This window comes from Malaya genurostris, chromosome 2, assembly GCF_030247185.1.
Source record: "Malaya genurostris strain Urasoe2022 chromosome 2, Malgen_1.1, whole genome shotgun sequence".
NCBI classification, from domain to species: domain Eukaryota; kingdom Metazoa; phylum Arthropoda; class Insecta; order Diptera; family Culicidae; genus Malaya; species Malaya genurostris.
In genome coordinates, this window is record NC_080571.1 from 294,280,050 (window position 1) to 294,303,992 (window position 23,943).

The 23,943-nt window shown below is 38.3% G+C and overlaps 1 protein-coding gene across 4 annotated transcripts in view; it reads right to left on the reverse strand.

Moving 5' to 3' along the window:
* LOC131430642 (protein tiptop) overlaps positions 1 to 23,943 on the reverse strand; it is a 1,048,630-nt gene that overhangs the window by 36,223 nt on the left and 988,464 nt on the right. The window contains exons 1-2 of one of the 4 annotated variants that reach the window (XM_058595760.1): positions 2,158 to 2,368; positions 913 to 1,913 (exon numbers count right to left, since the gene is read on the reverse strand). The exons of 2 other annotated variants lie outside the window; for them this stretch is intronic. In XM_058595760.1, coding sequence (XP_058451743.1) covers positions 913 to 968 — 56 coding nt within the window. In that variant the 5' untranslated portion in view covers positions 969 to 1,913; positions 2,158 to 2,368. Of the gene's footprint in view, positions 1 to 912; positions 2,369 to 23,943 lie in introns of those variants that run through there. One more of the 4 variants, XM_058595759.1, reaches the window with a different exon arrangement.

The window sequence follows — 23,943 nt, forward strand, 5'->3', positions numbered from 1 at the left end:
TAAAAATAAAATGAAATATTCGTGTCAGGATTTTTCAGTAATCTATAACAATATTCTTTCAACAGTTATTCATTTTCGACATTTTCTAGTTACACACTGGTAGTTAATTTCACATCGTGTATCGGTCCTAATTGGCAGTCTTTCAAACAATGATAGCAACTACCCCTCACCCGGATGCACAGTTTCAGAAGATGGTGATGCGAAAACAGAACTGGAAAAAAATTCGGCTCAATAACGGTATCTAGAACAATCGCTTCAAATCAGCACAAATTTTGACAATGTTTCAAAAAATGAGCAAGGCCAAGCAAAGTAGTCCATCTTCTTCCTAGGATTCCCAGTAAGATTGCATCACCTTGCGAAGAAGGATCTCTCTGTTCGTCCACCCGTCCAATTGCAGGCAGGCTTGGTCCTGTTCACCGTCACCCGTCTCACCCGGCACAGCTGGCCTTCGGAAGGTGGCAAACGAAGTAAAGCAAACCGAAGTAATGCCAGTGGGAACAAGTGGTATGCGACCATAAAACTTTACGACGTTCCACTTTAAGGAGGCCATAAATTGGAGGCCACGGAGCACCGCACCGCACCGCACCAACACCAATAGCGCCAGGGCAGAAAACTCCGAGCTGTACGACTCTGTACCGTCACGGCACGCACCATTGACCGCCAAAAGCTGGTTGAAAATGGTGAAAAAAAACAATTCCTCTGCTAGATGAAAAACCGGTGCGATCCAAACAATGTGATTGGCTTAATTAACGAGTTGAGTCAATACAAAACAATAAATAACACTGCCCGTCATCATCTATCATCACTGCCGTTGGTTGTTTCAGTCATTTCCCGTAACCACCGGTCAACGGAATTTCTGCGATTTGGATTGGTATGATTCATATCTAGTTTAGGGGTGGAATTGATGATTACCTGGCGTGAAGTGCCTGGCGGTAGATTTCCAACATAACTGCCTCGTGGAGCATCATTGAGGAAAGATTTTGGTTCTCAATTTTTGCAACGTTTTTCTTCTGTCGGTTACTCCAGGAAAAAAAACTTAACTAAGTAACAGCTCTTCGTTCGTGACTGACGATTCTAGCACATGTTCGGTAGGCGTTTATTTTTTAGACTTTGAACAACAATTTTTTTTCCGAACTTTTCACTTTCATCAACAACAACACTTGGCGACTGATTTCATTTGAACGGATTCAGTAACTGGACAGAACTTCATGTTTTCTTCGGAAGAAGGTGCTGCTGTTTGCATAAACGCAGGCAAAGTGTGAGGGTGATGATTACAGAATGCGACCGGGTCGCAAACACTCGCGTATTCGTCGAAACACAAGCACATGCACTGCGGCACACATTCTCGTTACTAGTGCCTGAAGTGACGGAGATGCTCGGTTTGTACGGTAGCGTCTCTCTTCGGGCCAGTGGCGAGTGAAGAAGGTTCTAACTGCCAATTCCAGGCAAGAGATGTCACTTGGTGCTCACTTTACTTCTACTGTACTGTTGGTAAGCCAGTTGGTGTCGTTGTAGTTTTTTTTATTGTATTCTTACTATACTACCACGTTACACCTCCACACTAGCCACTGTTTGGCACCGTACTGCTAGCGGATGCTTTTGTCCTTCGTCCTTTCACCGCGGCTTTGACTGATGCTGCGAACCGATCCGGACTTTGACGAGCTTTTGCTTGCTGCCTTCCACACGGACATCACATCATTGACGTGACGAGAGCGACACAACACGTTCGCTGCTCCCGGTTTGTGATGATGACGACGACGACGACAACGACGACGATGACCCGCGCGCTCTCGCCATCAGGAGTGTGTCACACACAAGCACACGTCGTGCCTAGTCCTCACCACCGTCGTACGATTCCAGTGACATACTCACACGATACACAAAACACTCCACTCACGAAGCACACACCAGTGCTGTAGAGAACAGAAAAAAAACAATAATAACCACACAAACACGTCCAGAGAGAGAGAGAGAGAGAAATCACACGGAAGGAGCTTGCGTCTCCTGCGGAGTTCCGGTCGTTCCGTCTCTCCCGTGCCTGAAGGGATCTTCGCTGAATCGTATCTTCGTCGTGACAGTGTACAGAAGGACACCAGCCACCGATAACACACAAGCTTGTGTGCGCGCCTACACGCACTCATACAGTCATACACTCACGGCTGATACTCGGCTGTGCCTTCGACGCAACAGTAAACTAGATCTTGACTCTTCTCTAGCGTGCTCGCCCTCGCAGGATTTCACCGACGATACACGTACCGGATTCAACTTTCGATCTTTCGCTTTGACACGTTCTGACTAAACCGCCTGTCTACGAAACACTGAGTGATGGCCAGCAGTTGAAAAGAAAACGAACTGTTTCACACTCTCTTGGCCGAACGCTCTCGGTGGTGGGGATAATTGCTCATTTTCTCTCTCTCTCTGTGTTTCATCACAAACGTCAGGGGAAATACTGGCACCATCATAGGCACTGCATATCCATATAAGAGTAAACCCAATTGCGAAGAGACCTGTACATAACATAAAAACATCCTGAGAATCCATCGGAAAGTATCAGGGGGGGAATTTTCCCCACTCGAAACGAGATACCTCCTGCTCGTATAAATCTTGTCATTTTCTCACTCGTGTTTGACTCTCTTTCTCTCTCTCTCGCAGTGTTTCGCAGTTTTCGGCTCTCGTTCGCCAAAAAACCCGAAAGCTGACAGTTTCAGAATGTATGTTGTTTTCATAATTTATTGTTATTGTTTTTCCCTTCCAGAGCAGCGGGTAGCAGCAGAACTCCGGTTGCGTGCGCAAGGTGTACCCTATTATTAGTGCACACATCCATCCATAGATACACAAACACTTACACCGGTCCCCTAGCGCGTCAGGTTGGAAGCATCGGGTGCCGTCGGGAAAAATATTGCTTCGTACTTCGATTGGGAGGAAAATCAGGATTAGACGCGCAAGTGTGTGCGTTCGTGTGCACGAAGGTAGGACGGTTGGCAAAAAAGTACTCCGGTTGTAAATTATGACCATTTCGAGATGAGTGTGTGATGTGATGTGATGTAAGTCGTCAAAGGAGCCGGAATGAGCAAAAACCTAAAGTATTCCAGGCCAGGCTAGGCCGGGAACCCTTCTACCCGTACGGGAACATCCAGGAAGGTTCGATCCTGTCGAAAACTGGGCAAGGTGCTGGCGTAGTGTGGTGCAACGATAATCATATAATTGAGCATTACTTTTAATGTGTCGAAAAAGAGCGGTACGTGATAGGTATGAAAATTTGATGAGTTCTGGTGAAATGAAACCTGACGGACGACGGGATCGCGTTGGTGTTTGTTCGGAGAATGGTGGAGGTGGAGGTGGTGGGTGGGAAGGTGAACGATGGGTGGAGGTGTCATTAATTTTGATCCCTTCACGCTTGCACCGGCAGCGTACTGTTTTCTGAGGATGTGTCACTCCACAACACGACGAGTACGATTGTGTGAAGCGAAAAGATTTTATCGTCCATCGAACGCTTGATTGGGTTGAGAAACTTCCGTCGGGGTAGGCACTGCTGCGATTGGGCGCGGCGTGGTGGTGTAATGTGTCGTAAAAATTTACGTGCAAAAAGCAATCTTCCGGGAAACTCGTGACAAATGCGTGATCCAATATTGAACCCTGAACCCCCTTTTTCCGTAGCGGAGCTTGTTCCGCGTTGTGAAACTGGTGAGCAGTTCGAGTGATTGGATTGATTTGTTTCTCCGTAATCGGATTGGGAGTGATTTGCTGTTGGCGGGGTGTGATGGGTTGGAAACGGGACTGAATGTCCTGAGTTTGGATATGCTATTCGGGTGTTACATTAGGTTCATTTGTATGCGGTTCGAAAAATTTGTACTCATAGATATTGTAATTTCGAAATTTTTCGAATAAATTTCTTATATTTAAAAAAAAAGTTGTGCCCAAGAGGCAGCTCTGATGCAAACAACGAAGTCTCATTAAAGGGGAAATTTCAACTTTAACGTTTCTGATTGTCATTTTCTTTCATTTCCACTCAACGTTTTGTTGAGGACCGTTGTGTCTGCGAAAAGGGATATAATGTCACATCTGAAAATAAATGGAATGGGTATAGTGTAAATAAGTATTGGCGAGAGATTGGTGTGCTTTGGGAATTGATTTGATAGGTAAACGAAACTGTAAACATGTAAACATGTAAAAGTTGTACTGCTTGGTTGCATGAATGGTTCATTTTGAACTGCTATGCACTGATGAGTCGAAGACGGAACTCAAATATCAAACAGTTTTAACGAATGTTATAAATAAATCACGTTTTCATAGTGTATTTGAATGGTTTTGGCCGAATCATTTCACAAAGGTCAGTTTGAACTTTTGCTACCGATTACCACAAATACACGGATAAAAATCCATTGCCGGTACCATGATTAAAAATCATGATATCATGAAACATGTCAAACATGCGTTATTATTCATGAATTCATGAGCAAAATGATTGATATCATGAACAATAACTAATCTCCCATGAAAATTTTCGTGATATCAATAATTTTAAAAGCAAAGTCTTGGCATTACATTCCTTTAGTGGAATTTGGCCTTTCTGTTTCAAGAGACTTCGCAGCCGATTCTTAGCGTACAGAATCATTGCATGGCTAGTACTATGGATCCTACTGACACTAAGAATCCTTCCAGGTCGGGGCTCGAACATACGACAACTGGCTTGTAAGACCAGCGTCCTATGCGTTGAACCGCCAACCTCATTTGCTCATGTTATTTTATAAGATGAGATGGTTTATGATTTCATGAATTTTTAATCATGGTACCGGCAATGGATTTTTATCCGTGATTGACTTAGTACTTTGACATAGATGCCGTTAGTGATTTTCGAACCCTATCTTTCGCACTTTAGATATTCTTTGAAAGTGAAAGTTCTTTGGTAATGAAATCAATGTCAAAGACTTACGATTTGGGCCAACTTTCATGTATGAATCTGGCAGAAGCACTCATTAATCCAAACGTGTGACTGTTGAAACGGGTGAATGTGCACTTTTTCTTATTGTCCTATAGTAGGTCGGAAACGGTTACTAGTAGAAAAATGGTGTCGTAAAAGAAGTTGTAGGAAACCGATTGAACATTATAAACAACAATTTATGCACTGAAAAAAAGTCAAATGCTTTTTCAAGAATTCGAAAGTTGATCGAAGAAATATAATCAAGGAAAAATAAACGCAGCCTTATTTTTAGTCGACATTGTCAATTTAGACCTGTTGTTAAAAACTAACATATTGACATTGACGCGATTCGTGTCTATTGAAAATTTGAGTTGTTGTACAGAAACAATTATTCGTTCATTCAGAGTCGCCGAGAGGAAATTCGGGCACCGGGGGAACAGCAATATTACGGGCTCCTAAACATAAAAATAAAAAAAATATATGAGCATCATCGAATCAAGAGATTTTTAAATACATTGTTTTAACACAATAAAGCTTGCTTCAGGTAGAATTGGAACAAAGACAATTGCTGTATTTCAGTTATTTATTATTGAATTCAAGATCTTTTTATATACAAATGTAGCGTTTTCTTCATACTGTTAAGAAAAAATACGGATAAAATTGTTCGTCACGGTTTCGAAGGAATTCTCGAATTTTTCCTGTAACACGGCTCATTAGGCGGCGCACACCTTCTTCGTCCATCGTTTTAGCTATCTTATTCCACCAGGTCGTCATCTGATTGATGTCTTCGACAACCTTTCCCTTTGCCTTGAGTCTCCTCTTTATTATTGCTAAGTATTTCTCATTAGGGTGGAACTGGGGGCAGTTGGGTGAGTTGAGGTTTTCCGGAACAAACTGAACCACTTTCTCTGCATACCATTCTTGAACGACTTTGCTGTAATGACAGCTTGCCAAATCTGGCCAAAACATTACGGGATGGTCGTGGGATCGAATGATCGGCAAAATTCGTTTTTGCAGAAACTCTTTTTGGTACAGTTCCGATGTCATTGTCTTATTTGTAACGAAAACTTTCGTTTTTTGCCACAGCTGCAAATGCCCTGCCAAATCATAAATTTTCTTGCAAATTTGTCGTTAAAAACAAATTTAAATTTGGCTTTAACATCCCCCCGAGCCGTTGCCAAGTAAAATTTTTGACCTGGGATTTGCCCGAAGTTAGCCTTGACATAGGTTTCATCGTCCATCAAAAGACACCCGTCGAACTTGGTCAGCACCTGGTCGTATAGTTTTCGAGCACAAATTTTGACCCCACTATTCTGTTTTATGGTCCGATTTGGCTGTTTGTTAGCTCGATACGACTTGATGCCTTCCCGGAGTCGAGTTCTCCTCGCGGTACTATGGGCAGCACCGAATTTTTTGGCCAAATCACGGTCCAACAGATTAGAATTCCTCTTAATCGTCTTCAAAATCTTACCACGCAGTTTCCGGTCGACAGTTCCACTCCGACGATTGGCTTGAGGCTTCCGAATCGTCGTCAATGTTTCCTTATACCGTTAGATAACGCGCCATACGGTATTTCTGGGCAATTTCAGCTGTTTAGCTAGCCTAGATGCAGACCACAATGGATTTTCCAAATAACTGTGCACCATTTTTTCCCTTCTTCCGGCTTTCATATTGATTGTTTACAAAGTACAGTCGATTTGCGGAATGTCAAAAATCATACATGAAGCTGACAAAATTCCCGACACGTGGGCGCCAAGAACTTCCAAATTCGTCCACCAGGAGCGCCACAATATGAGCAAAAGTTTGTTCCAATTCTAAATGAAGCAAACTTTAATTCGAAAGTCAAATTTGTTTCGATTATTTATAATTTGTTTTGTTTTGGAAAATAACTAAACAAGTTTGAATCTTCGAATTTCCGGTCCCTGAAAAAGTCCTGGCCCGGTAGGATTCCTCCCTTTCCCGCCTCTTCTCTCGGCGGCCCTGCTTTCATTCAAAGAATTAAAGTTATCGATGGAAACTAGTCATTTAAACACTAGCAAATTATTCTAGAGGTCAATAGAAATTAATTTACTCATAGTTCTTTCTCCAAAAACTAGCCGTTATCGAAATATTCAAACATGAAATACATAAATCTAAGATTCTCAGTGGATGGCACCGTTTTACCTTTTTTTTATCATCGTTGTAGCTTGTAAACTGCCAATTGAACGAAGATAGAGTCACAGTCACAATTGCACACTGTAGAATAACACACTGTTGAAATAAGTTGATTGATAATCAAAGAATTAGACTAGTACTAGAAATAGGCTTTTTCAAATTATATATAAATATCACTACTTAACACTCTAGCTTAAAATCCAAATTTAATGACAATTTGAGTAGCGTTTCAGTTAAAAAAGTTTGTAGGCATTTACTAGCTTTCAATTCCTAACGAAAAGTAGTCATTTTATCAATAAAATATGATTATTAAGATGAAACGCAGCGAAGTTACGCATTAAAAATTTAACTTTTCTGAATTTTATGTGATTACTATGAGTGAATTTATTGTTTCTTAGGGGAATACGGGGTGAGTGAGTGATGAGTTGTCGGTAACTGCTGTTTATCACTGCTTTATCTACCATAGACGGTGTGAACTTTGTTAGAAAAGAGGCGTGATGTCATTTTAGACGCTGCAACGCATTCTGATCTCTCATTACAGAGTTGTGGATAATTAACCAAGGTGCTAACCTATATTAACCGACGGTGGCCAACATCCGACGCTCCTATAGGTGCCAAACGTTCGTCATATTCGATTCAGGTTTAAAAATTAAGTTTCTTTATTTCTATTAACTTTTTGTTGCCTAACATTTATTAGAAATCTAGAAAAACAACAATAAATGACTTTCAATGACATTGCTTTTTCACTCTTGAGGCAAAACGGGGTGAAAAGAACATTGTCGATTACAGTGTGTAACATTGACAGTTTGTCGAATTTTGTACCCATTACATTTTTTACTGTTAGTTGATCGATCTAAGGAGAGCTACAATTTTTTAATGAATAAGTTTTATTACACAATATATGGAAAAATCGTTGACTTTACCCCGTATTCTTCTATGTGTAAAATCATATTCTATTGTTTAAATATTTATTTTTCATCGGGAACTTAAAATTAGAAATATACCCACAAACGATTTCAACTTAAAACTGTTTACTTTTCATTTCATACTTCATACTAATTCATATAATTCGTCGATCAATTTTTCAATTCTTGAAAGTCTTTTGGCCTCTTTCCTGTGTATAGATTTTTTGGAATGCCCAATCGATTTCCTACCTCGTCGACACCTTTTTTCTACCGATAGCAGATTCTCAGTAACAAAAGTTTAAAGTTAGTTTTACTCAAAAATATTTTCGCCCTTTTCAGTAGTCAGTCTTGTGTTAAATTGACTTTGTGTATTCGAAAAAAAAACAATTGGTTTGTCATATTCAAGATGTGTGCAAAGGTTCACTCAAATAGGAGCCTGTTGTTTCTGATTTTGTTACATTTTCGTCTGTCAATTTCAAACTTATTTTCAGTTGGTGCACGGAGAACCCGCAGATCACAAAATTACAATATTGCAATTGTTGTTTCACACCCTGGTTGTTTCAACTAAAATGTTGTGGATTTGACTAGCATATCTGTTGATATCGTCATAACCATTCAAGTAAACGAAAATGCTGTCTTCAAATGCTGTCACTTGGCAGAGAACGAAAACAGCAAAACGCAGAACCTAAATCCTCTTCATTTCACCAGAAACGTTTCATATTGAAAATTTTCAACGACAAATGAATGTCATTTATGTCAGTTACGTAATGGCCGAGTTAATTGTAAAACAAGTTTTCCATGAATAATATTCCTACAGTATAAATGTTTGAATTTCATCTGAGAGTAATTTATTTTTGGTCAGTTCAAGTCAATGTAATTAAAAATGTGTAAATGAAAATTACTGCTAAAGTAAAGTGATAGTACTTGTATTTTCTGGAAAGTGCATCTGTAGCATTGGCTTGTCAGCGACATCCTTGAAAACGGAATCAAAAATGCTCTTCCAGCGAGCCATTCTGCAAGTGGAGGAAAAATTTCTTAATGCCCTGTGATAGTAATGGGCAAAACCGCTCATTTTAAAATAATCGTTCAGAATTAAAAAGTTTAATAAAAAAGCTAGTTCATTCGTTCGTTCGTTCGTTCTTTGTATGTTTCTGTAAAGACTAGACGAGAGCTTAGGTATATCGAACAAAAAAAAAGTCACTCGCACTTTTATTAGAGAAATACCGTTCTTTAACAAAGAACTATTGATAATTCATCTGAACCTTTCGCGAACGGATTGCCCATCTTCACCCTGTGAACATTTTGCTGGTGCATTTCCATATCATCTGTGGATTTAGTGATGAAGCTATCAGCAGCTACTTAGGCAAAATTTCGTTGTTCAAGCGATGAACGAGCTGCCCTCGAAGAGAATAGCAGTGAAAAAAAAATTATTGCAATAGACGTCTTGAGTTCAAGTAACTGAATAATTGGTTAAAATAACAGAGACCATTTTAGCTTTCATGCGTACAGGTAACTTTGGATTGTGTTATTGCTCAGTTGCACGAGTGACACCTCATTGAAACGTTTCGGGTGTATGTCATTGCTCAACTGTAACGTTTCATTACCCGTTTGTGGTGCGTGTTTTTGCTGGGTGTCATTTCTATACCACCAGCACGATAAATGAAAAATGACAGTTTAGTTAAAACAACAATCAATTAGTTGTACCAAATTTGAACCAATCAAATTCAGACAAAACAACTAACATTTTAGTTGTTTTGCGATTGGTGGCGTTTGCGTGTGGAGGTTTTAGTTGAAAATAGAAAAAAGAAATATATACTGATGTGTATATACGTGCATATTTTCGATAGCATCTTCTAGAAATTGATACTCAAATCTTTTTCGACACTGTCTAGATGTACAATTAAATGTGGGTATCAACTCCCGGTTTTATGAAAAATGAACTCATTTTCTGCTATTGGCCGAAGTCGACGGAAAGCTTTTCTACCGAAGTTACACCAATCCGCAAGATATGAATACACCCAAAGCCCAACAAAATTTTAATCAATATACATAATTGCGAATTCACATAAAAATGAAAAAACAACAAATTTTATCAAATAGCTGAACGATTGATTTTTACTAACACAGATTTATTTTACCTAGTTTTAATTTTGTGTAGCACGTATCCGCCATGTAAGAACTGAATCAAGCGATAGGGGATTCAGGTTTTGGGAATGATTAAGGTGAACATGAGAAACGTTTTAAACGGTTTTTTTTCTAAACGGTAAGAAACTCAAAATTCTTTATCAGTCTCTAAATATATTTACCACAATAACGAAAATTGATTTTAAACCATTCTATAATTGATTCTGAGTTAACTGTTTAGATTTTAGATTACCTTGACAAAAGATAAAAAAGGCATAAATCACCATTTGCTGTGTTCGAAATACGTTTCAACTTTTGTCCAGGCAAATTGATCAAAGTTGCTTCTCAAATCGATCAAGATGCGATCACAAACAAATTTATCTTTGGTGCGATAATGATGCAAAGTGTCTCACTTCTATAATTTGTTATAAGGACTGATTCAAGAAGCCAATTTGTATGTGTTGTTCGTCTCGGACACTGCTCACGATTCGATTCTAAACCAATACGGACGCAAGCTGAAGGATAGGACTGCCTTTAAATATTGCGTCATTATACGTTTTCAGTCCGAAAGGTGGGGCTAACGAGAGTAAAAAAAACAACAAACAGAATTTCTCGATTGATTATTATGTTACAGTCTCACTTCTTTCAACGTATAAAAACTGAAAGTTCTTCGGGAATAATTTTTGTTTCTATAAAGAACGTAATATTGAATTGTTTAATTTTTAAACAAGGTCAACTGTATTTTGTGTAAATGTGAAGCTTCTTCTGTTAAGTGTTGTTTTTTTTTGTCAGCTTGTTTGTACAAAGCGCATCTGTAAAGTTTTAATGAATCTACAGTTTTAAAGTTTTTAAGGTTTTTTCTTAATGTTCTCCGAAATGTACACGTTATAATCGTTCAACACTTCACGTTTTTGTACTATATGATTTTATTTAAAGAGCACGTTACATCTGTGCAAGGCAACCTTACTTCAAACCATGTTTTGAAAGATGTTTTAAATGGTTTGGGTTAGGGATCGTTTCAATTATTATACTAATCGGGCCGACAACAAAAAATATGAGAGAATCCTGAACGCGAATGTACTCTTGGACTAAATAACGTTATTTTACTGGTTATGGCAATCGGGAAAGTGTGAGTCAATGGATTACATAAAAAATAACTTTTTGTTTGTAATTTGATTCCCGTCTGTATTTCCGTAGTATTGTTAATCATTTTTTGGAATAATAAAACACACAAACCAAATCGAAAATCACAATTTTGAGAAAAAAAAAAAAATCCGAAATCCCAACAACTAAGTAATCTATCTGTATGGCGAAATTTTTTTCTTGAAAATGAAAACATATTTTTACAGATAATCAAAGAGTCATTTATCTTACAGGGATATTAATCTGGAGATAAGAGTAGGAGACGGAGCGAAACGATGTAAGTACTTTCACTGGTCTCGAGATCTATCAATAAAACAGGAAAGAAAATCTAAAAAGAATTAACAGCATCGGTAAATATTTACAGCTTAATTAAATTAAGTTTTACTTTGGCGGATCAATGCATGGCCCTGCAAACAAGTTGTTGTATGTTTGATTTCTGTCCTGGAAAAAGTATTAGTGTCAATAATATCGTAGCACTAATCATGCAATTATTATGTTCGTCAAGAATTGGTTTCTAAGCACCTTGTTAAAATCACGGTGAGCAAGACTCAATTCAAAACCTTAAAAATCATTAAAAAATTCAATTCAATTCACAACTCAATTCAATATAAAATTCATACAAAAATTCCGATATTTCCTTAAATTTTATTATTTGTTTCTATTCTGGACCGATATGTTCAGGATATGAGGGACTAAAAAAAACTACATGAAATGAAAAGTCCCGGGCCTCTCACAGAAAAGACGTGAATAGTTTCGATCCGTGTATATTTTAGTTGAGAACAAGCTTGTTATGAAGTTGAATGATTTGTGGTACGGATTGATCTACCATCCCCCGTACTCTCCAGACCTGGCTCCCAGCGACTATTATTTGTTTCCGAACCTGAAAAGGTTTCCCAGAGAAGGGAATTTTCGTCAAATGCTGAGGTCAATGCAGAAACGGAAGCTTATTTTGAAGGACTTGACAAATCTTTTTTTCAAAAGGATTAAAAATGTTGGAAGACCGATGGGTCAAGTGCATAGCTCTAGATGGAGATTATGCTTAAGAATAAAAAACGATTCACGGTAAAAAATCGACTTTTCTTTTGTTAGGCCCGGGACTTCTCATTCCATGTAGTATAGTAAAAAAAAGATTTTTTTATTTCGCCCTATTCCCTGGTCGGTGGTTCCGAATGTGGTGCGCTATTCTCGCAAGGCAGTTATCTTAAGATTAAACCCAAAGCTGGAAGATTTTTTTGTGTCAGTAAGATCATAGCACTAGCTAAGCAATCGAATCGCAGCTGAATTTTGTAGATGTCTTACGATTTGTGCGGGTATCTTGAGCTCGAACCGAAGACTACATATTAGGGAATAGGCTTTTGGACTTGACATTAAATACACATCATTCAGGATGACGAGAAAAGTATCTTTTCCATGGAAAACAGCTCTGTTCGCGCACGATTATCGTTAGCAATCGAAAGAAATATATGGATATCGAATCAAACTTCTACTTTCGCCGGAATTTTACTTAAAATGAGTTTGTATTGAACATAATGCACATTACTATTCTTTACAGAGTACTTTTTTCTACGAATTGTTCTTGCACCTTGTTTATGTTAAGCTTGTTTTGTACAACAAATTTTTGTTTTATAATTTAGAAAAAAATTTCCTCTAGGTTTGCTCATCGAAATCGTCCCCTACTTCACAATATTACTTTGTTTTGTGTGTCTTTCTTACCAGTCTTAAACGAATGTATCGAACAAAATATAAAATATTTCTCATGGATTGTTATTGAAAAAGGCATCATTGAACCACTATGTGGATTAAAATAAACTTTGACTGACTGACATCCCATGCCTACGTATGTAACCGAAACTAAGCAAAAATTGAACTGATAACTGGTATTATTTTTTATTGTAGGGCACGAAAGAGAGACGATATGTCAAGTAGAAATAATAACTGTAATATTATAATACGACCGTAAGTATAATATTTTGATGTTTCGATTAGGGCGGTCTTTCAAATAATGTTCGGCAGTCTTTCAAATACTGTCCGACGTTTCGACCTCTGGTTTTGGTCTTTATCTAGAGCAAGTCGTATGTTCGAGCCCCGATCTGGAAGGATTCTTAGTGTCTGTAGAATCGTAGTACTAGCCATGCAATGGTTCTGTACACTTTGAATCGGCTGCGAAGTCTGTTGAAACAGAAGGACCAAATTCCACAAAAGGAATGTAATACCAAGACTTTGCTAGGGCAAGTGAAAGACAAATTAAGTTTTTGTAATTTATTCGGTCTAATGTTGATTGGAATAACATTTACTGAAATCGACAGGATGTTACAGGATGAATTTAAAATTTTATTCCGATTGACAGATTTTACTTTTTTTTCTTCGCATTTCCTAGAAAAATGCCTAGAATATGACAAGCCTATATTTCTAGCCTGGAATTGATGGTTTTTTTTTATAGGCAAGCTTGACTCAAAAAATAAAATCACTAATCTCGCAACACTAACATAGTTACTACTGCATCCATATCTAAAAAAACAACCCCGTAAAAACCACCAACAATCACTGCAGTAAATCGTTTCCCAAACACGTGTCGCCACCGGAAAATCTCGCGTACAAATTGGAACATCTTCGATGCTTTCGGTGATAACCGTTTTCCAACGGACCGATTTCGATCGAAATACCTGTGACTGTTTCTTGTTCATCTGCGCCACGCAGCGACGGTGACTCTGTCCTGGGATCTGCCACCAGCCGCCACTGCATCAACCCAATAATTTATAAATACGTCACGTAAATAATGATCCCCCTGTGCAATATTCACTTCGGTCCGAGCTACCACCACTGCCGCATCCTGTTCGAACAGTTCTAGAATACTCACCACCCACCTTGGCTCACGTACCGCTCGGAAAGCGAGACATTTTACTTCTATGTTCGTATTTTTTTTTTGGTCGGTGAGGAAAATTTTTACGATTTCTTCTCTTCCTGCAGTGTAGCTTCATCTCATTCCTACCGCGGGAAACCCATAGAGACATAAATATTGGTAGACGAATTTTCTGCTACATTTTTCCATGTGCTCGCTATTTTCGCCAGACGAAATGAGGAAATTTTACTGCTTTTGGGGGCAAAATCCTGCCAGTATGTACATGCCGGGGTTACTTTTTCGGGTTCTGTTTTGATTCTCGCGTTCTAAGGACGGATCCAACAAAAAAAAACGCTAACCATCCGAATGATAGTCTACAGCGGGTTTCTCCGTGTTTCTTTCTACCCGATTAAGTGAGCTCCAGCGAGTTTCCAGCCGGGAATGCGTGCGTTCTCTCGGCCACCCCAAGCCGGATTGGGTGGGGCGGCGCACGGAGTGTACACATAAATTTTCACAAAACTTCACCAGACACGCAGCGTGGCGGCTGCCGTGGTCTCTCGTTCGCCTCCCTTCCGGTCCCGCCATCCGCAGCTAAACGAACGGTGCCATGCAAGTGTCCGCAAAAAGATGCGCAATTTATGTTTTATTATCCTATTCCAGGAGCTAGAATTTGAATTCGCTCATATTGCCCTACCACCTGTCTTTGCCATCCCCCGCACAGATGATCGCATGCCGTCGGGACGGGCAACGGACGGTTGAGGGGCTCGCTTTTTTTTCGGTGTCGTTGTTTTCCGGTGTTTTACGTTGCGGTCGTCGGTGGAAAAGTGCGTAAACAATGTACAGGCCGGCAACGACACGTGAGGGTGGCTCTGAATGAGCTTTCAATTTTGTTTATGGGTTTAAAGAAATCGAATCAAACAGATAGCTTTAGTATGGTTTCTAAAATATGAAACGCTTTCTATTTGAGAAAGTCAAAACGATTGCTAACGGCTGGGATTTGAACCGAGAATCGTTAGATCATGAAGAGCGTCGGAGAATCGATTGAGTCACATAAGCACATATCTGCTTGCCAGGTAATAGGTTCATATAGTTATACAAGCTAGCCGTGTGAATGCGGCAGGTAAGAATTACTTGCTAAGCAGTAACTCTAAATCAGTAATGACGGAAAATAAAATTTCACAGAATTTCAAAGTTTACGTTGCATTGAAAAATAACTGGAAATAAACTTGATATGAATAAATTTCTGGAAATTTATTTTAAATTCAATGGAAAATAATTTCTAAAACAGTTTGCTATATTCCATATTTAGTATTTATGTCAGGATATAAATGCCGCTTATTAATTAGTATTTATGACAGGATATAAATTCCGCTGCATTAAATTTTCAAATATTTTAATATTTTTAAAAAATAACGTGTTATGAGCGGAAATTCGGAATGTTCGCTTGTGACTACATGTTAGACTTGCTTACAATCGAGTGCATATTCGGCCATTTTACGATCGAATTAAATCAACCGATCAGTAGCGCTAGCGAGTTGTACAGAACCAGGTGCCTAAAGCTTTGCAACACTTCAAATAATCAAATTCTGTGCAATTGTCATAGGGGTGTTCAAAAAGAAAATGAGAATTAAAAATATTTTTTTCATCGAATTAAGTATTTTTCATTAAAAACATACCTTTGTGAGCATGTGGTTTTCGCGTGAATATTCTTTGTTGTGTTTACCGTCGTTTTAAATGAATTTCAATTAAAATTTTGGATCTGCAAGACGAATCAAAGATAGACATTGTATGAAACCTTAAAATTATTCCTAGTAGAAGAAGTGAGTTTCTCTTCAAAGTTTTTGTCATTTAATTTGATGCAATTAATGCTGTTCCAAGGTGAAGATGTAACCTTCGAAACGTTGGCCGTTAACGAAAAATAACTGTTCGACGAGAAACCAATTGACCAAAAAGCCATTATTAATTTTAAAGTTTTTGTCAAGCCAAGCGACGCCAGCTGAGTCAACTGTAACCGCCTCGTTTGCTCGGTCTACTCAGAGCTAGGTTTCTTTGCTTTAGTTAGGTCCGAACGAGCGATAGCGTGGTCGGACAGCACATGAACCAAAATGATGTGGCGTAGCCGCATTAGATTTTTTTTCCCTCAATAAACGGAAAATACCACATACATTTGCTTGGTAGATACACCTATGCAATTTTCTTGATGCTTAGTAGCTAATAGTCAACAAATTTTCTTGCACTGAAAGACCGAAATCAGAATTTTGGCGAAAAAATTAGTTGATTTTCTGATTTCAGTTAGTTATTTTTTGAGACAACTAAAAAAATCTTACTTTTGCTAATTTAGATTTTTTAATTCTCATTTCCTTAATAACAATAAAATATTTGTTGAAATGGTTATTTTTTTAGTTGAATTCACCAATTAATCGTGCTGTCATTTCTTGGCTAAGGCACACTTCATTTCCATTCAACTATTCTTTTAGTTGAATTAGAGAAATAAAACGTTGTTTTCAACCAACATAAGTGGTTGAATTGGCTTCTGCTATTTGCAGCTATATGGCGCACTGTCACCGAAAAAACGTTAAAACCGTAATGACTACTAGCCACTAGATGGCACACTACTACCGAAAAGATTTTTTCAGTCGCGATTGTCTTTCCTATATTGGCAGGTATAAATGCGATGTTGTATTGAAGAAAAAGACATAGACGAAACATAAACTTCCTTCTAAAAAATTTTCCTCTAAATCGCTGTTTTCTTCATTCAACTTCGCGAATTTGAACTTTCTCACTGAAAACTTGGAGCACTCGGAAAACAAAAACCGAATACAAGTAGTACACGGGACGGCGTAGCCCGGAAGGTTGGAAGATTCAAAAAACTTCATTTGACATATACAATTAGAGTGCAACATTCGAAGCTCACTTAATTGTTCCGCGTAAAAACATTATTATGCACAATCGCTTCAAATGCGCACAAATTGTGAATAAATACACTTTCCACTAACAGTTTACGGCATTTTTACATATCGGTTTAGAAATTTATATATGGATATATCGTAACACATGCGAAAAGCATCAAAACAATTTGAAAGCAGTTTCAATAAGACTGTCCTTTTAAGCTTTTTGATGGATTGTTTTGCTTTGACACTTCTCATGAGTTTTTGGCTAGTAAATTTGTTAATAAAACCAATTTCATTTTTGTTTTCTTTGTGCTGTCCTTCAGTAATGATGGTGATAGATAAATAGAAACAAATTCTCTGATTTTAATAACAAAATTAGTTGTCAATGAGAATTTCGTGTTGGATTCAGTGGCGTCTCGTCCTCATGTGCATCTCGTGCATTGCACAACCTTTCAAATTGAAGGAACCAACTGCATTCATTTATTTGTTTAGAAGTTGTATTTATCGATGAAAGCAGGTCGGATGGTGCCGAATATAAAATGATCGATTTTGTTCACAGCACAATATGCCCAAAATCACCTTCACTGTTACTGAATCGATTCAAGAAGAGAAAAAAATTACTCAGTTCAGCTCTGAGATTTGTTGTTCTCACAGTCACGTTTAGCACCGTTAGGAGAGGCTTCAGTGAGTTATGCTCTTGGCAGTTGAAAATAAAATGCTGTCTCAGTTGTAACGTCGAAGCGGTTTTATTCATGATGTTATTGACATGTAGGGTGCCGAATTCTTCTATTGTATGTATGTATGTATGATATAACATAAATTTATTAAAGAAAATCCCATCCGAAAGTATGTTGTTAATTCCCTGCATTGAAAAACATAAGTGAATATCCATTTCTCAATATTTAGTTTTCACTTACAACGAACTGTTACATCTGTTATTCATACGATAAAGGCAGTGCACAACCAGTCAATTTTGTGACGAGACGCCACTGGTTGGATTAAAATGTTACTAGTTTGTGTCCAGGATATTCGCCAACTAAACACATTCTCTAAAAATAAGATTTTTTTTCAACAAAGTAAATTCTCAATTTTAATAATTTAATAGTTGTTTTTGAAATTTTGTTGTTAAAATCCACTAAGTCAAAAACAGTAATACGAATTAGGCGCAGAGCTAATTTCGGTAGTTCCGTGTGTGAACTCCGTTCTTAGGTTCATGAATCTTTAACTTTATCTTTATCCAAGAGTATAAGAATCAATCTTTATTCAAGAAGTACAATTGTAGGTCAACAAAACGAGCGTTAACGCTATCATCTTTCATTTGGCTTTATTTTAAATTATTTCCAATTACGATTTTAAAATGATTTCAGGATTCGGCGAAATGGCTTTCGGCGAAATGGCATTCGACGAAATAACACTTTCGGTGAAATGACCCCGATCCCTCAAAACCATTCAATAGCGTTCATGGCGACGAGGAGATCTTCCATTTAGAACTAGTTTAATCAAAAACTTTTCAGTCATCTCTGAGATCTCGACCTGTTTGTTGACAACAAACATACACATGGATATTTGCTCAATTCGTCTAGCGATTCTAGTCTAGTCGATTGGTGTATGACACTCGGTCCTTCGGGTCTCGGAAAATAATTTATTTATAGTCAGAGCGAATTCTATATCCATTTTTTATATTTATTGATAACGGTAAAATTATGCGCTTTTATGTTTATAGTGAATGTATCGATAAGAATAAGAATTATTCAGAGCCATTTTCCAGTAAAGTTTTTGCAAAAGTCGGTATGATGTTATTTTGGTATAAATCGGTTTCGTTGCGTCGTAAATTGTGCTAATTTATTTGATGTCAATAAATGCTACGGTAGAACCTGAAAATAGCGACCAGGATATTTCCTTTAATTCAAATTACACTTAACTTAAGAAGTAATAAATGCCGTAAACCACAGCAATTGTTTCATGAATGTTTCATTCATGTACTCTCAAACCCTCAATCTTTCCATGAGTGAGGCTGTCATTCAATGCACACACCCAAAACCAGTTTTGTGAAGAAATTGATTTGACAACTATGTTTTGAAGATTATGTTCGTTCGCCAGGTTTTTTTTCTAGAATCAAATAAACGATATAAATTTTCTTAAAGAATACACTTGAAAGGAATATTGGGAGTGTATGCATTGTTTTATTCTATGATAGTATTAGTTATTTTATTTTTGGAAATCAATGCAATTAAAAATAACAATGATAAGGCCAAAATTGAGCTAAGTTGGCTTTATAAAATGATAATGAAAAGTTTAAAAACCCTTATATTACTTGTTGAAAGAGGTATTGAACGAATGTGCAGGAAGACATTCCAGCTACACTTAAGATCGAAACCAGTGTGAGAACAAATAACAGTTATAAGACAGAAAAACTTCACAACGATATTTCTGCTAACAGTTGCGCTGCCAAACCAATGGACGAGGGCGTGAGTAGTGAACCATTTCTCTCTTTGATTCTCTGGCCAGCAATTAGAGTGCGTCTCCTCCAGGAAAAAGATAACACAATAAGATTAGGCAATGAAATTTTGTTTCTAGAACATACGACCATGTTGAGTGTATGAGCTCAAATAAATACTAAAAATGAAGAAAATACTTCTAGGCATAATGACAGAAATATATAGTTTTAACATGAACTACCCTATTTTGGAAAAAGACGTACTCGTTGTCTATAGCCAACAAAAAAACAGTATCCAACACATGATTAGGCACCACCCTTAATCTTCGGATCGAACCGCTCTGGCCGATAGTCGAAATACCCTACCGGCTGGCGACTGAAGTGGATGCTCCATTTATCCCATTATTTCAACTTTTTAACTAGATTAGGCAAGATCAAAGGGTTTTATTGGGCGTCGAAGTTTCCGTTGAAGCAGAGCGGAGGGCGGGGGCTTATTTTTTGACAATGGAACGCTTGCCGTTCGAACTGGAGCCCGAGTTTGTACCACCACCATCACCCACACCGTGTAAAGGACGACGAACGTGTTGCTCCGTCGGGCAAGTGTTAAACCACACTAACTAACCCTTCGCTTTACGGTGTTTCATGTTGCGAGCTGGGTAGGGCAGCTGGTTGTTGGAAAATTGACTACCGTGGTACGGAAAATTTGTGTTATAGAATTCTGGTGTCGTGCCGAAGCGTCTCCCGACTAGGGCAGCCCATACTGCACTTTGGAGCCAGCTTCGCTGACGTTCCTTGGATTTAGCGGTCATGGTAGGGAAAGGGACAGTTAAAAGTAGTCAAATTCATTAGCACGTGATTTTTTGTTCTGGTTACTTTTTGACGAACGGAAAGTCTCTAGATTTTGAAAGCGATGAAAATAGAATAATATTTTCATTTGGTTCTGGTTATTCAAAAGAATTAACTGAATCTCTCCGTTCGAAATCTGCACTTGCAATAGTTGTTGTTACATTCCGGGTTAATATTAGCGAACGGTTTCAATCTACTCATTTGATAGTAAGTACAAAAATTAACAACACTTCTGATCAGAGCCGACCCCGTTCGGTGTTTTAAATCATTGGTTTGGAAATCATTCCGAAAGTGAGTACAAGTGGAGATCGTTTGTCGGTGCTGGCATGGCATGGTAGAGTGAAGACGAAAAAATTGGATTTCGAAAATGAAACGTGCTAAATCAGCTGCGGCTTGATTGACATTTTATTCGTTATTGAATGAATAATGAACAGGAAGTACATGCCTTCATGTTCCCTCGCCGGGTTGGATCGGTATCGGTTTTGTACTTTTCATTAGGCTTCGATGTTGATTTAACAAACAGAGTACAGAAAAATGTCCGTTGAATTTTTGAATGGTGACATCAATTCCTGATGGAAAACAGTGTCCAGATTTTTTGAAATTTATCGACGTGCTCTCGATTCTTCCGTAAAGCATCAAAACCGTGGTCCAGATTACCTGAAATTTTCAATTCATGTCAATCGATTGTAAACTGTCAATTTTTCGCTAGCTAACTATCATTAGACATAAAGTTTCAGTCTGAGCTAAAAATACTGGTCACCAGACGACAGCTTGAATGTGCCTGCTTCGTCATCATTAACACGTGGTGAATGTAATTGTGACGGTGCGGTATGACGTCGTCTAGTAGATAGTGGTCGTACAGGTTTTAGATCGGAACAGGTCGTGACCTTCTCGCCGTTTTCCGTAGGTTGGTTCAGGCCGTGTCTACTGTGGTTGCTTCAGTCTGCTTTTTATCGTCGGACTTTTTTGTTGCTGTTGTTGTTGTTGGTTCCTGTTATGCTATGAGGAACAACGGCGTTGATGGAAAGGCTTGCTTCAACAGCCGTCAGATCGGTTTGTGCATAGTCTATTTTGCACTTTTCTACACAGCACTTGTCTGTCGACTGTCTCTCGGTTTTCGGCTGCGAGGGCGGGAAACCTTCGATGCATTTTTATTTTCTCCAAATTTCAACCAGAGCCAGCGTCATAGCAAACAACCAAGTGCTATCAGCAGTGTTTAAAAAAAACCCAGCACTTTCTGGTGTGATGTTCTTTGTGTGGGTCTTTCATTCTATCGCATCAAATAAGTGAATGCACTTGTTGGAGAATGATTTGATTTTTTTTTTTCGAAGGTTCACAACAAATCAGTGCTTGGTAGTGTAGATGATATCAACCAGCCAGGAAAAAAATACTGATTTGAATGAAAGCTCTTCGGGAAAAAAAATCCAACTGGCACGGCGGCAGTTCGGAAGTGCAGTGGCTGACACATATCAATAACCATTGGTGCACGGATTTTCCCCATCGTTCCGCGTAGAAAGGCGTCATTCTTTCCCTAATGTTTTTTTTTCGAAGCTCACCTAGTTGAACTGATTTTTTTTTCCAGGCGGCCTAAAACCATTCACGAAACTGCAACCCTGTCCGTCACGTTGCATTCCGTCCGAGAGAGGTTTGGCACTTGGATTTTTTTCCCCTGTTACCCGAAGCCCAAACAAAACGTCGTCGAACGTCGTTCCTTTTTCTATCTTCTGAACGGTATGTGGAACAGTTCCGTCGGTGTGTGAAACGTAGGTTGGGGTGGGGGAGGGTTTTTTTTTGGCAAAACCTGTCATCAATCAATAATAATTTTGTTTATTTTGCCGCTTCACGGCTATCCGACCTGACGAGTAGCGTTCACAGGCTCAGAACAGAACAGTGTCTGATTTGAAAAGATCGATTGATGAGTGTGGCATTCGCTGGGAAATTTGGTTCCGATGAAATCCAGAATGGACACATTTCTAAACAATGCTGATCGAAATGTACTCTCCATGCGTTTTTGGATCCAACCGTCACAAAAAAATGCGATCCGTTATAATTGAATCACTCATCTGTCGTAAACATTTCTGTCCTGGAATCAGTGTTGCACTGTACAATAATTAAGTTCACTGTTATAGAATGAAATTTTTTTCCGCCGCCGATGATTTTTTATCTCATGATTGAAATTGTTCATATCACGAGCGGTATCTCTTTTCCCAAGTATTTTTAAAAGTCCCGGGTATTTTTGAAAAGTCCCGGGCCTAGATTTTTTGGTTCAAAATTATTTTATTCATCAACGTGATCTCCATCAAGAGATACGCAATCATTTCAGCGCCGCTCTAACATTTCAATCTCTTCATTCGTGCGAAATTTCTAACCGGCTAGCATTTTTTTCAGATCTTCGAACATCCAGTAGTCGCAGAGAGCCAAATCTGGCGCATACTTTAATAATTTGATTGACTTGTAACGGATCTTGTATGAATGTAGATTAAGGTCTTTTCGCAAAATTTGTGATCGACGGGCAAAATTTTAATTGTGATGCGCGCCGATGCACAGTGAGCAAAAATCTATGAAAACCCGCAAAGAATTCTGTAACTCATGAACTAATTGAGATAGGTCAACAAACTTAAGCGTTTCTTCTGTAAAAATGTTCAAGGAATTCAATAGAATGGTTTACAATGGCCGCACGAAATCTCCATCCTGCTCGTTTTACCCCAAATGTACAGCAGTTTTGGGGTTTCCTATAACATTCGTTCTGTAACTTGAAAGGAAGTCGAGTGCGGTATTCTGGAATAGCCTACTTTCTTGTAAAAAGGTCTGGAGAATCGATTAGAAGAACCTGCACTGGCCACACGAAACGTTCTGGTGACTATTTTACCCCATTTCTCCCTTTCATGATATCTTATTGTAAATCGTCCTTAAATCTGGGTAAAATAGTCATCAAAACGTTTCGTGCGGCCAGTGTAGGTTCTTTCATTCGGTTCTACAGACTTTTTTACATAAAATAAGCTGGATTTAGTAAACTTCCAATAAGTTTTACCGAGATTTAAGGACGATTTATAATAAGATATCATGAAATGGAGAAACGGGGTAAAATAGTCACCAGAACGTTTCGTGCGGCCAGTGTAGGTTGTTCAATTCGGTTCTACAGGCTTTTTTCTATGAGATAAGCTAGATTTAGTAATCTTCCAATAAGTTTTGCTATGCTGTAAGACCGATTTACAATAAAATACCATATAATGGAGGAAATGGGGTAAAATAGTCATCAAAACGTTTCATGCGGCCAGTGTAGATTCTTCCATTCGGTTCTACAGGCTTTTTTTTTACATAAGATAAGCTAGATTTAGTAAACTTCCAATAAGTTTTACCGAGATTTAAGAACGATTTATAATAAGATATCATGAAATAGAGGAATTAGGGTAAAATAGTCACCAAAACGTTTCGTGCGGCCAGTGTAGGTTGTTCCATTCGGTTCTACAGACTTTTTTCTATGAGATAAGCTAGATTTAGTAAACTTCCAATAAGTTTTACTATGCTGTAAGACCGATTTACAATAAAATACCATAAAATGGTGGAAATGGGGTAAAATAGTCATCAAAAGGTTTCGTGCGGTGAGTGTAGGTTCTTCCATTCGGTTTTACAGACATATTTACATAAGATAAGCTAGATTTAGTAAACTTCCAATAAGTTTT